The sequence below is a fragment of the Pelophylax lessonae genome (genome assembly GCF_965119305.1).
Source record: "Pelophylax lessonae genome assembly, chromosome: 12".
Classification (NCBI taxonomy): Eukaryota; Metazoa; Chordata; class Amphibia; order Anura; family Ranidae; genus Pelophylax; species Pelophylax lessonae.
The window spans coordinates 73,757,524-73,772,301 of record NC_138779.1 but is presented as its reverse complement, the minus strand read 5'-3'; the positions used below and the strand labels follow the sequence as shown (position 1 = coordinate 73,772,301).

General features: G+C 40.7%; 1 protein-coding gene across 1 annotated transcript; it reads right to left on the bottom strand.

Moving 5' to 3' along the window:
• Window positions 1–3,556: 3,556 nt before the first annotated feature.
• Window positions 3,557–4,008, bottom strand: LOC309568659 (large ribosomal subunit protein P1-like). The gene has a single exon (XM_082274394.1). The coding sequence runs from the start codon at window positions 3,877–3,879 to the stop codon at window positions 3,559–3,561; it is 321 nt and encodes a 106-aa protein (XP_082130520.1). The 5' UTR covers window positions 3,880–4,008; the 3' UTR covers window positions 3,557–3,558.
• Window positions 4,009–14,778: the final 10,770 nt, after the last annotated feature.

The following is a 14,778-nucleotide window of genomic DNA, read 5'->3' as shown; positions in this document are numbered from 1 at the left end:
ACCGTCGGCTCCCGCGCGCGTGCGCGGGAGTGACGTCACCGCGGCTCCGGCCAATCAGATGGCCGGATGCCGCGATCCCGGAAGACGGGCGACTATACATGTCGCCCGTCATACAGGTAAGCGGACGGCACGGCGGGGGCTCGTTCTAAGGTAAGTATTTCATAATGAGCTAGTATGCGATGCATACTAGCTCATTATGGGTTTCTCTTTCAGGATTTAAAGAAGAGGAAAAAAAAAAATCTCGGTGTACAACCTCTTTAAGCAGGTCCATCTCCCATAGCAATGGGGGTAGATCAGCACAACAGAGGTCACCAACCTGTACACAGGTACTGAAGAGGAAGGGTTAAAATTAAGTGCATGCATTGAGTCGGCGCTTGTTGCATGGTGGAACCCCATACCATTACTGGGAGTGAGGTAGTGGTGATACGCTGGATAGGTGGGCTCCGCATGTCCCTCTTAAATGCACAAGTGACTGTAGTGGTGTATAGTACGTCGAGAGAGTTTATTAAGGTTCAGTCGTCTTTTCAAATAAAGGTTTCCCATGTGTAAGACAGTGACCATAAACAAAGTGCGTAGCACAGCCCAGAAGAATCAACCCCGAGGTAGCCCACAGACACACATTAACACTGTGCCAGGAGCTCCTTCTATCCGACACTTCCCCCCCCCCCCCCCCCTTGTCCCAACCTTGATAGCAACAACTCTGAATTCTGGATTCATATGTGTAATAATGGTTTATGTGTATTATTTATAAGCTATAATTTTTTATAAATCAGGGTAATGCGCCATCACAAAGAAAGCATCATTTTTCAATGTGGCATTGTGTCAGATGTGGCCAAAAAAAATCAGACAGTTTTGCTTAGATTTTTTTTTTTTTCTTTCTTTATTTAGGCTTCCTGTTTGGAAAGATTTCAAGCTGAATTCTATTAGAGGCAGTGATTGTAGTCTAGATAGTTGACGCACATACAGCTGCAGCCTGAAGAGGGAAATGTCAGTAATGGAATGAACTTTTTTCCCAAACAAAACCACAAAAAATTGGTTTCTAAGTTCAGTAACAATGTAGAACTTGAAAACTAAATTGGGAGCTTGTTATAAATAACAATGGTTATTATGATTTGGAGTATTCTCTGAAAAATGCCAAAGGAGGGGATATTAGTTTTCAAGATAAGCAAAGTTTCTAAGCCTCCATGCACACTGGGCTTAATAAATGCCAGTTCCTCGGCAGAAAAAATGCTCACATAGACGAGTTTAGGAGAGTTTTGAATTTTTTTTCTGCCGGAAAGCTCCAATCAGAAACGCAAACCAGAAGGGTTTTTCTTCCTGTCTCTAAATGTTGACCTCAAAATATGCATGTAATGGCCCCAATGTGTATAGACACATAGGATAACATGGAGTGTCATCAGGAAAAACAGACAATACAGATAAAAAACTGACCAGTTTACATCAGATTGCATATTTGTCTTTAATTTGGTTCAGATGGCTAGATGGTTAGCACTTCCTCCTGGCAGCACTAGGGTTGTTGGTTCAACTCCCAACCATGGCACTACCTGCCTGGAGTTTGCATGTTCTCCCTGTGCATGCGTGGGTTTTCTTCAGGTACTCCGGTTTCCTTCCACACCTCACAGACATGCTGGTAGGTTAATTGGTTTCTGTCTAAATTCATGTGCTGTGTGTGTGTGTATACATATATATATAGTGTAAGGGGTTGGCTCGGTAGCGGGTGTGGGTGACCCCTTGGGTGGGTTCGTTACACAGAGAGACAGCCGAGGAGTGGTTGAAAATAACTGTCTATGGTTTATTCTTCCAATTTGCTGGAAACAAGTGCAAGCCTCTAAACAGCATAAATCAAACAAACATAAAATAAACCCTGGCCACTTGGGGCGTCTACCTTCACAACACAGGAACCTACCTATGATGTCTGTCCCAACCTACTGCTGGGCAGACACTGCTGGTCATACAGCAGAAGACCAATAAGCCATTTGTTTTCTTTTCACACAGAAAAAGTCAACACCACCTCACCTTCAGAAGTCTCTCAGCTCACTGCTCTCCTTAACGCACAAAGCCTCAGGATGCAGCAATCAGTAGTCATCCTCTGGATAACTTATAGAGGCCTTAATTGCCTCATTCTGAATAGCTGAAGCTTTCCAACGTCCTTAAACCTTTCTGGCTATCTCTGGAGCCGATACATGATAGTAATTGGTGAATTGTCTAAACAAGGCAGAAATGTATCTTCCGTCTGTGACAACACCCACAGATTTACCTGACTTCCTATCACAATACACACACACACACAGAGATACTAATGAGGTCGTACCACATGTTAACCCTTTCATACCATTGACAAACTTTTGGTTAAAAACAAGGATTCTTAGTTCACGTAAATTGTAATACATGTTTAGGCTTGTCAGTTTATGTCAAAGTGATTCCTCCATGGCCAGTCCCTACTCTTCCCTGCAGATTGCCAAAAAAGCATTCGATAGCACTAACTGGCAAAGACAGTAATCTATGCTTACTATCTTTACAAGATTGATGCTTCCTGTACATGCTTCTCTTTGTCTCTTTCTGTTTCATAAATGGACTTTTACTGGACTGATGTATACTGATGACATCAGTATGCCTGTATAAAAAAAGAAAAAGACGCACACCTATTTTGTTTATAATCAAGGGCCCAAACAGGCATGGATTTATACTGTTGATTATCAGTATACGTCTTCACACCCACTGGAATATATCCATTAGTGTCTGTTTTCCATTTGCAAAAACGGAGATGAAAAATGAACAGATAAATTGCCCATGTGAAAGGTGCCTTAGGTTTTTAAAAGATTGCCTTTTCTGTGGCATTACATTTCCCACTTGTTTTTTTATTTTAAAACACAAATAGTAAGCTGTTGAGATGGAAATGTGCTCATGGTTCATGCTCAAAATGCTTTACTGTCATTTTAACATACACCCAAATGTGTCCACCTCACCGTGCTGTCAGTTGAAACCATGTGCAGAAAGCAAACCTGGAAAAGGTATCAACAAGCCAGATTGAAAAAAGGACAGAAAGGGGATTTTTGTATACTGTGATTTTTTTTATTGATTAGCTGTACTAATGTCAAGCAAATAAAGTTCTGTTTCTTTATTAACTACTTATGTTCTGCTGCGTTTTCCATTGGCTGGTGATATGCACAGATCACCACCTACCACCAGGAATTAGAAAGTATTTAATGATTCAAATTCCCCATATAGTCACACGAAATACACAACCATGGCATTGATGTACAGAGATACTGCTCAGATAGTGTGAAGGATATAAATATTTCAGTGCTCACTAAGTTAAATTGCACACCTTGTAATTTAATTGAAGAGCCTGGAGCATCAATGCACGTCATGTAGTAGACAGAATTTTTTTTCCAAAGATGACTTGAGCTAGGAGACAACTGAAGACATATAAGGCAACAAGACATCAAGAAAGCAATCAGCAAAGCATGTAAAAAGGTATATTTGGTTTTTTTTTTTTGGTTTTTGTTTTTTTTACTGAAGAAATTTCTCTTTATTACAAGTCCTTTTACAAAAGTTTTAGTCAAAGAGACCGAAGCCCATGTCATCATCTGACTCCTCAGACTTTTCCTTAACTTCCTCCTTTTTCTTCTCTTCAGCTGGAGCAGCTCCTCCACCAGCAGCAGCTGCAGGGGCTCCACCACCGGCTCCAACGTTGCTGATCAGACAGCCAATGTTAACATTGGCGAGAGCCTTGGAGAACAGGCTGGGCCAGAAAGGCTCCACGCTGACTCCTGCTGCTTTGATCAGAGCGAGGATCTTGTCTTCCGTGATGGTGATATCGTCATCGTAGAGGATGAGTGCGGAATAAATACAGGCGAGCTCGGAGACGGAGGCCATGGCTGTGTGTGATGGACACTCGTAGGGTCGCGGATGGCAGAGGAGTGGGGTGCTAGTCGCCGGATGGACACCAGGCCTTAGCTTCACAGGAAGGACCGAGCACCTTAATCCGTCGCCGTACCTCAGCGAAAGAGGAAAGGTATATTTGTTTATATAAATTTTCTTTTTTTATAGTGGTCTTGTCCATAGTAGAGCTTAGCATTGTGGAATTTAACCCATGAAGCAACTAGGGCAAACAATAAGAAAATATCTTATTTTTTGGTCACTTTTAAGGAGTGGAAAACATTTTAGAGAAAAAAAAACACATTATCCTTAAAATATATGTAAACCAAATCGTTAAAATCTCAAGTAGTCCTCCAAATTAAAGTAATTTTCAATATTTTAAAATACCTAACTTTCCTTTGGATACTATCTTTTCCTGTCATAAGGGTACTTGTTTATGCACCTCCTGGTATAGGATGATAGTGATTTGTCCCTGTTTACCAGTTGTGCTCCTACATTGTCACATGGGCTTCCCTGTTGTCACTCTCTGCAAACTTGAGAGAAGTGCCATGAAACCACCACAGAAGTGCATGTATGAAGATAGGAGGTGGCTGCAAAGAGGTTCACTTGAAGGAAGACCGCCCACACACTGATAATCATCTTTACTGTGTTCCCTTGTGTTCACCTAATCACCCAGCTAACATTGGTCTACTAGATCAGTGGTTCTCAAATCCGGTCCTCGGGACCCACCAACAGGCCAGGTTTGCAAGATAACTAAATTACATCACAGGTGATCTCATTTGCTTCTCAGTGATTGCAGTATTCTAGTCTGCATCCCCCAAGGTAATACTTAAAATCTGGCCTGTTAGTGGGTCCCGAGGACCGGATTTGAGAACCACTGTACTAGATCAATACTGACTAATACCTGAAATTTTACACAAGTATACCAAACTGGCAATAGATTTAGACTACACTGGATGAAGGGTGCATTCCATTACGTACCTTATGCTATAGGTATTAAAATATAACTTTTATAAATTTCTATAAAACATAATCTGGACTGTATAGGTACATAAAGGGAGGGTGTATTTATTGGTTGGCCAGCAATGTACTAGTGATTATTAGATACATTTTGAAAAATAGAGCAAGAGCAGAAAAGGTACAAAACTCCCCTTCTACACAATGCAGGAATTTAGTAGCTGCAAGTCTCAACTTACTGTTCCTGCTGACCAGATATAAAGGCTGCAAAAAACACAATCTTTCTAACTTCTATTCAAAGTGTCCTCTCTACACCTGATTGTCCGCCAGTAATTGATGTCTGTGTGTAGATACTGCTTGCCAAGTAATTCTTGGGTGGTGTGAGAATATATCTCACCTGACTCAAAAGGCTATACTGGTCACTGAAAACCTGCTTTATTGAAGCTCTCTCTCTTTCAAACTCTCCTGTCGGGTCTAACTAAAATGATGTGGCCTATCTGTTTCTAAATGGTCATACCCTACACACTTGGCTGGCTAATCTTGCTCCTAAAGCCTCCTAACATACTAGCACTATCCAAATGAAATGGCTGGCTAGCAACTAAACTGATATCACAAATTGTCCTGCCTATTGAATCCTGAAATAGCTACTCAGGCTTGCCTCTTCAAAATGCTAAGGCCCTAAGCCCTTCTCCCAAACTAGCATTATCCAAAAATGGCTGACTAGCAGCTAAACTGACATAACAAATTGCCCTACCTAATGAATTCTAAAGGCTAGAAAGGTACTGAGGCCTGCCTCATGAAAATGCTAAAGCCCTGAGTACTAACATTGCCTGCCAACCCTCCAAAAATACCCTCCCCACAAACCATGCTTGACCCCAAATCATAAAGGTGCTCCCAAAAACTATAAACTCTACATATTTTGCCTAATAAATAGGCTTCGTCAGGAGTGAAAAATCAATGCATTAAAAAAAAAGTGTCAAAGAAATAAAAAATGTTTGTGGAGGGGACCAAACTATCCTCACATGGTTAGAATCAAAAAGTAGAATTGGTCTAATAGATGCATGAAGTGCACCTGAATTATGATTTTGGTCAATGCTTCTGACTTTAGGGGTGCATGTGACCTCCTCCCAAGATGCAATTCTTCACCTTATCGACCAATAACCATGCTTAAACACTGCGCAGAACAGCAAGCAAAGAACCCCATATGTAACCCACTGGATCAGTTACCGTACATCTCTCCCCTATAGCAAGCTTACATTTTCTCCCTCTTTTCCTAAGGCTTGTCCGATAATACATCAATTTCATTTGTAATACGACTTATCTCACCTTCACTAGTGACAACTGGTTTGGGCATGGGACCTACCTTGACCAGTGTCAATTCAGCAAGCAGGAAAGTCACTTGCGTGCTAAATTAAATGTTAAGTTATAAGAGTCCCTCCCAAAACCCTGCTTAACCATTTTAGTGGGTTGTGATAAAACTCTTGTCCCAGCAGGACATTAATCTTTTTTATATGGTCAAAACCAGTATACAGTAGATCTAGGAATTGGCTTGTTTTTATAAACAGGGTTCCAGCCAAAAACAATATTGGCTCTGTAAAAATAAGTTAGCACTATTGAAGTATGTGCTGTGTGTGTACTCTACATGGTTTTGTAAAACTTTTACTTCCATTCATCCTGTACAGTATAGCAGGCACAAAATATCCAACGCCGAGACTCAGAGTTTCAGGTGGAGTACAGTTCTCACAGTGGGTCAATCACTCTACACCTTCTCTTTTGATAAAACGTCTTGTATTTTTTTCATGGAATGCAAGGCTTTCTCTGAATGGAAGAGGTGTCAATGAGCACCCCAATCCCCCCCCCCCCCTCCAATCACAGAACTTCTTGCAGCCTGTGAGAAGAATGCAAGACGTTTTCTCAATGGACAAGGTGCTAAACGAGTGCTCCGCTATATTCAGTGTACTCCACGCAGAACTGTGCGTCTCAGCACCAGATGTTCGATTCTTAGTATTATGTACAGAGGGAGAATGAAAGTAACATTTCTATAAAACACTGCAGCCTATACACATGGCAAGCGATTTATTTATTTTTACAAATATTGTTTTGCCAGAGTTCAGCTTTAAAATGTATAGAGGTAGCCAAAGAAGCAACAGTTTAGGCATGGACAAATGCAACAGTCATAGAGTGGGGAAAATAATTATTTGATCCCCTACAGATTTTGTCCGACAAAGAAATGAAGGGGCTATAATTTTTATTATAGGTGTATTTTAAATGATAGAGACAGAATATCAACCAAAAATCCAGAAAAAACACATGATACAAATGTTATAAATTGAGTTGCAGTTCAGTAACTGAGTAAAATAAGTATTTGATCCCCTACCAACCAACAATATTTCTGTCTCCCACAGACTGGCCATAGTATCTCGTAAATCGTTATGTGTATAAAAGACACCTGTCCCCAGAATCTCTTCCTTCCATTCAAACCTCACTATCATGGATAAGACCAAAGACCTGTCAAAGGACATCAGGGACAAGAGTGTTGACCTGTGCAAGGCTAGAATGAGAGAGATTATTCGCAAATAAATAAGAAATACAAAATAACCATCAATCACCCTCGGTCTGCAGCTTCATGCAAGATTTTGCCTTATGGGGTAATAATGATCATGAGAAAAGTGAGGGATCAGCCCAGAGCTACACAGGAGGAGCTTGTGAATGATCTCAAAGCAGTTGGGACCACAGTCACCAAACAAACCATTGGTAACACAATATGCTACCATGGATTGAAATCCTGCAGCGCCCGCACGGTCCCCCTCCTCAAGAAGGCACATGTACAGGCCCATCTGAAGTTTGCCAATGAACATCTAAATGATTCAGAGAAGGATTGGGAGAAAGTGTTGTGGTCAGATGAGACCAAAATCAAGCTCTTTGGCTATAACTCGACTCATTGTTTGGAGGAAGAAAAATGCTGACTATGACCCTAAGAACACCATCCCTACAGTCAAGCACAGAAGTGGAAACATTACGCTTTGGGGATGTTCCTCTGCTAAAGTTACAGGCCGACTTTGCTGCATTAAGGGGGCCAATGTATTGAACATTTTTGGATGAGAACTTTGTTCCCTCAGCCAGAACACAGAAGATGGGTCATGGATAGGTCTTCTAGCATGACAATGACCCAAAAGATACCGCCAAGGCAACAAAGGAGTGACTCAAGAAGAAGCACATGAAGGTCATGGAGTGGCCTAGCTAATCTCCAGACCTGAATCCTATAGAAAATGTATGGAGGGAGCTGAAACTTCGAGTTGCCAAGCGAAAGCCAAAACACCTTAAGGATTTAGAGAAGATCTATAAAGAAGAGTGAACCAAAATCCCTCCTGAGATGTGTCCAAACCTGGTAACCAACTACAAGAAACATCTTACTTCTGTACTTGGCAACAAGGGTTTCTCCACCAAGTACTAAGTCATGTTTTGCTTGGGGATCAAATATTATTTTACAGTACTCACTGAACTGCAACTCAGTTTATAATATTTGTATCATGTGTTGTTATCTAAATTTTTGGTATATATATTCTGTGTCTATCATTTAAAATACACCTATGATAACATTTATAGACCCTTCATTTCTTTGTAAGTAAGAAAACTTAAAAAATGTTTATTTTCCCCACTGTACAGTATATAGGATTTGCTTATCAATGGCTGTCCTACATTTTTGGCATAATTACCCACTGAATACTGCCAGGACTAACGTATATGATTTTTTTTTTTCTACTTGAACAGAGTCCTATTAGGTTTCTGCACCCACATCAGTTACCATAAACCCTACTGTATGTTATTTGATAAACCAGCATTTGCTATTGAGGGAAAAAATATGCCAGCGAGCTGCATTGCTATCCATCAGCCAGTGTATACATCATAGATCACCTAAACTATGGATGGGATGTGACAGGCCTGTAAGTGCTGCAGTACTTAAGAAATTACAAACAATAGGGAAATGTACTCTTGTATATGAGAAATCACCTTGACCTTCTGACTCTTATGACTGAGCCCATAAATCCTATCATAGATAAACTGCAGCCCTAACCAGGCAGGAGGCAGTTTAAAGGTTACATAATAAATTTTACATAGATCTTAAAATGAGAGAAATTTCAGCTTGTAAAGCCAGGGAGCTCTTTATCATTACTGGACTTGTATACATTCCAGTTCATAGCCTGGACCAGGCACCATAAATATTTTATTAAAGCGCTGTATCCACTAACTGAACAAACAATCACACAATATACACAGCTGCAACATAAATGACTGACTCCAGGCAAATGCTAAAACCTCCTCTGTGTTTAGTATATATATATATATATATATATAAAATATGTTTGTTCCCTAAACTGGTCATTTGAAATAATGTGCAGCGTTATGACCCTTTTCAAACTTCCACTTCCTGCTGAACAAAACTAAAAAGAAGCAGTACAGGGCAATAATGACATGCATAGTAGTTGAGGTTGAATAAAGACAACAGTCCATCCAGTTCAACTTGTGTAGGTGTGTGTGGACATATTAATTTCCCATACCCCTGAATGTTTTGATCTTTGAGATGTACATCCTAGAGTCTTTTAAAAGTAGCCATACTGCCCGAAGTTACCACCATTTGTGGAAGAGAGTTTAATAATCTCACTGCCCTTACTGTAAAAAAACCCTTACGTAGCCTGAGGTTAAATCGCTTCTCCTCTAATCGCATTATATGGCCTCCTGTCTTCTTACATTCCTTGTGACTGAATAGTTTTTTTTCTATGCTGAGATCACCATTGAGGTATTTGTAAATCCCTATCATGTCCCCTCTCAGGCGTCTTGTCTCCAGGGAGAATAAATCAAGCGCTTGTAAACGCTCCTCATAATTAAGGTCTTTCAATCTCCTAAGTAGTTTAGTTGCCCTTCTCTGGACTCTCTCTAGTTCAAACACATCCCTTCTGAGGATTGGCGACCAGAACTGGACAGAATACTCCAGATGTGGTCGGATAATGGTTTTGAAATGTGGTAGGATTATAGATTTATCTCTGGAATATAGCCCCTTCCTTATGCATGCTAATATTCTGCCGGCTTTGGCAGCTGCAGCTTGACATTGCATTCTATTGCTTAGTCTATCTTCTACTAAGACTCCCAGATCTTTCTCCATTCCAGAGGTCCCCCCCCCCCACACACACACAAAGCGTATTTTCCGTTTATGTTTTTTAGTCCCCAAGTGCAATACCTTACACTTCTCCACATTAAACCTCATTTGCCATGTAGTTGCCCACTCTGTCATTTTGTTCAGATCATTCTGTAAGATTTCTACATCATGATGTGAAGTTATTGCCCTGCTTTTTTTTTTTTGTCATCTGCAAAAACTGAGATTGAGCTAATGATCCCACCCTCAATGATATTTATGAATAAATTGAACAAAATTGGTCCCATTACTGAGCCTTGGGGGACCCCCCTTACCACTCCAGACCAGTTTGAGTACGCATTATTTATTACCACCCTTTGGATCTGACCCTGATTGGGTTTATTTGGTGTTTGTTAGCTGATGTTCTGATTCAGCTGGGGAGATTGGATTATTTTGGATTCCTATTTAGTGTCGATATTTCCATTTACATTTTCAAAGTCCAGACTCAACATCACATTTAAATGTAGACCTGTTGTCCCTTATAATAATAGGATTTTTTTGCATTTATGGTTTGTGGATGGCTTGTGGAGGTGTTCATGAAATAGAAATCAGATCCTGAAGAAGCCTGTAGTGTGGGCGAAACGCGTAGATCCATACCTCTTTCGGGGTTCATCGAATATCTTTATATGAGGATTGTATTTATACATGCATTTGTTTAGGAATTTTAATCTATCATATTTTTTGTGTATTGCTTTGTATCACCAAATAAAAATGTATTGTTTTTAGATATCGTAACATATTTTTGTGTCTTGGGCATACTCAAATCTCCCATTTCCTGTGTCTCTTCCTTCCTTTGAGACCTGGAACATACTATGTACTTTTTTCTTTTTTGGGGACGGTGCCAGCATTTTTATACAAGAATCTCCCTTCAGCCAACAATTCTCTTGTCTACTAACTCCTATTTGACATGAGTTTGAATGTGATGTTATAAGAGGGTGTAAACACTTATGCAACAACATTATTTTAGTTTTTTAGTTTTACTCCCCCCCCCCCCCCCCCCCCAAAAAAAAAAAAAAGATTTCAGTTTGTTTTTCATTAGTGTTGTACAATATTTATAGGCCACATTAAAGGTGAAAAAAGTTCTGAAATAATTTATCTTTGTCTCATTTTTTACATCACAGAAACCTGACATTTTAACAGGGGCAGGGGTGTGTAGACTTTTTATATCCACTGAATATATACAGTATCTCACATAAGTGAGTACACCTCTCACATTTTTGTAAATATTTTATTATCTTTTCATGTGACAACACTGAAGAAATGACACTTTGCTACAATGTAAAGTAGTGTATGTACAGCTTGTATAACAGTGTAAATTTGCTGTTCCCTCAAAATAACTCAACACACAGCTATTAATGTCAAAACTGCTGGCAACAAAAGTAAGTACAACCCTAAGTGAAAATGTCCAAATTGGGCCCAAAGTGGCAATATTTTGTGTGGCCACCATTATTTTCCAGCACTGTCCTAACCCTCTTGGACCTGGAGTTGACCAGAGCTTCACAGGTTGCCACTGGAGTCCTCTTCCACTCCTCCACAATGACACCATGGAGCTGGTGGATATTAGAAACCTTCCACTTCTCCATCTTGCTTTTGAGGATTCCCCACATATGCTCAATAGGGTTTAGGAGACATGCTTGGCCAGTCCATCACTTTTACCCTCAGCTTCTTTGGCAAGGCAGTGGGCGTCTTGGAGGTGTGTTTGGGGTCGTTATCATGTTTGAATACTGCCCTGCGGCCCAGTCTCCGAAAGGGAGGGGATCATGCTCTGCTTCAGTATGTCACAGTACATGTTGGCATTCATGGTTCCCTCAATGAACTGTAGCTCCCCAGTGCTGGCAGCACTCATGCAGCCCCAGACCATGACACTCCCACCACCATGCTTGACTGTCGGTAAGACATACTTGTCTTTGTACTACTCGCCTGGTTGCAGCCCCACACGCTTGAAATCATCTGAACCAAATAGGTTTATCTTGGTTTCATAAGACCACAGGACATGGTTCTTAGTCTGCTTGTCTTTAACTGTTTGCAGACTTTCTTGTGCATCATCTTTAGAAGAGGCTTCCTTCTGGAATGATAGCCATACAGACTAATTTTATGCAGTGTTAAGCATATGGACTGAGCATTGACAGGCTGACCCTCCACCCCTTCAACCTCTGCAGCAATGCTGGCAGCACTCATACGTCTATTTCCCAAAGACAACCTCTGGATATGACCCAAATTCTTTAATCGACCTTTAATGGCAAGGCCTGTTCTGAGTGGAACCTGTCCTGTTAAACTGCTGTATGGTCTTGGCCACTGTGCTGCAACTCGGTTTCAGGGTCTTGGCAATCTTCTTAAACCCTAGGCCATCTTTATGTAGAGCAACAATTCTTTTTTTCAGATCCTCATAGAGCTTTTTTGCAATAAGGTGCCATGTTGAACTTCTAGTGACCAGTATGAGAGAGTGAGAGCAATAACACCAAATTTAACACACCTGTTCCCCATTCACACCTGAGACCTTGTAACACTAATGAGTCACATGACACCAGGGAGGGAAAATGGCTAATTGGGCCCAACTTGGACATTTTCACTTAGGGGTGTACTCACTTTTGTTGCCAGCGGTTTAGACATTAACCGCTTCCAGACCACCCTCCGCAGTTTTACTGCGGCAGGCAGCCCCTCCTGCGCGAACCGACGCAGGTCTACGTCGGTCGCGTGCCTGCAGCTAGGGGGCGAGCGCACTCCCGCCCCCACATATCAGTGGGGACATCGATGCATGGGGCAGGCGGGTCCGATTGCCACCTGCCACCCGCGATCGCTCCCCGCTGAGAGAGAAGAACGGTCAGCTGTTGTAAACACAGCTGAGCGTTATTCTCTCTGGAATGATCACAGAGTGCCTATGATCCTTCTATGTAGGATCACAGGTCTCTGTGATCATTTCAAAAGTCACGCCCCCATACAGTTAGAATCAGTCCCCTAGGCTCACATTTAACCTCCTGATCACCCCTTCCCTGCTAGTGTCATTATTACAGTAACAGTGCATTACGTTAGCACTGATTACTGTAGTAATGTCACTGGTCCCTCCAAAAGTGTCAAAAATGTCAGGGGTCTGATCTGTCCGCCGCAATGTCGCAGTCCAGCAAAAAAAACGCAGATTGCCGCCATTACTAGAAAAAAAACAATAAAAATGACATAAATCTTTCCCGTAGTTAGTAGATGCGACAAATTTTGCGCAATCAAAATACGCTTATTGCGATTTTTTTACCAAAAATATGTAGCAGAAAACAAAATTGGCCTAAAATGTTAAATGTTATATAGCAGAAAGTGAAAATTATTATTTATTCTTTTTTTTTTTTTTTTTCAGAATTGTCGCTCTTTTTTTGTTTAAAAAATAAAAATCTCACAGGTGATCAAATACCACCAAAAGAAAGCTCTATTTAGGGGAAAAAAATTTTTTGGGTACAGCGTCGCACGACCGCCAAATTGTCAGTTTAAGTAACGCAGTGCTGAATCGCAAAAAATGGCCTGGTCATTAAGGGGGCAAATCCTTCCAGTCCAGAAGTGGTTAATGGCTGTGTGTTGAGTTATTTTAAGGGGACAGCAAATTTACACTGTTATACAAGCTGTATATTAATTACTTTACATTGTGGCAAAGTGTCATTTCTTCAGTGTTGTCACATGAAAATATAAAATAAAATATTTACAAAAATGTGAGGGGTGTACTCACTTTCGTGAGATACTGTATATATACACAAACACACATATATACAGCAGCAAATAAAATGATAAAAAGCCAATGTATGAGGTGAAATAAACCCCAGGCAGATACTGTATCTGGTGGAAAGTTATTTCTGTGCGCACCACCTTTTTGCGACTCCCTCTTCCTTTAACACCTGACGTTTCGTTATTTGGTACACTGGACGGAGAAAATTGGGCATGCTATAATAGAATATTCTTGAGAGAATGCAAAGCCTTAACTATTAAATGGGTGTGTCCTTCCACTCCTACTGTAGGCAAGTGGAATTTATTGGTTAATCAGATTATCCATTATGAAAAATGTATATATAGGAATACAACCGTCCTCTAAATTTTCATAAAATTTGGGACCCATGGTTTAATTCCTCTCTCATGTTAAAATCGGGGTTACCTTTGCAGCCCTAGAGTTATGTAGCACTGCCCCCTGTAAGTGTATGTTCTTTCTGTGCCGCTTTGACCCAGGGAACCGCCCAACCCTCCTGGCACTCTAGATTCAGACATGTTGTGTATACCTTCAAATGACACACTGACACAATACAGGTTTTAACTCTTTAGCTTTGCTTTACTCAAGAAGAAGGCTTGAAAAGAGTATTAATCAACTAGGCCCTGAATAAACAGCCAGGGCTGCTGGAAATAACACAAAAGAACAGTCATTAACCAGTTATAATAACAAGTAAATACACCAAATATACACAGTATCTTACAATAAGTGAATGAATCTCTCACAAAGCTATAAATAGCTATGAGAAACCCTTTTACTAAAGGGGGACCCCAGGCCGGCCTATAGTACCTGTATCCTAATGAGAGATGAGGTAATCTAGATACCAGTATTGTGTCCCATTTAAGAGCAATGATATAGCAATGTTCAATATGCAAGGCCTTGCTAAGATCTTCACCGGCAGTTGGAGCTCAAAGAATACATGATTCCCCAGTGTAGCACAGTGTGAAACAGGCAATGCAGGATAGCTGATTCTGATTAATGACGATCCACTAACTGATCCCAGTGTAAAATG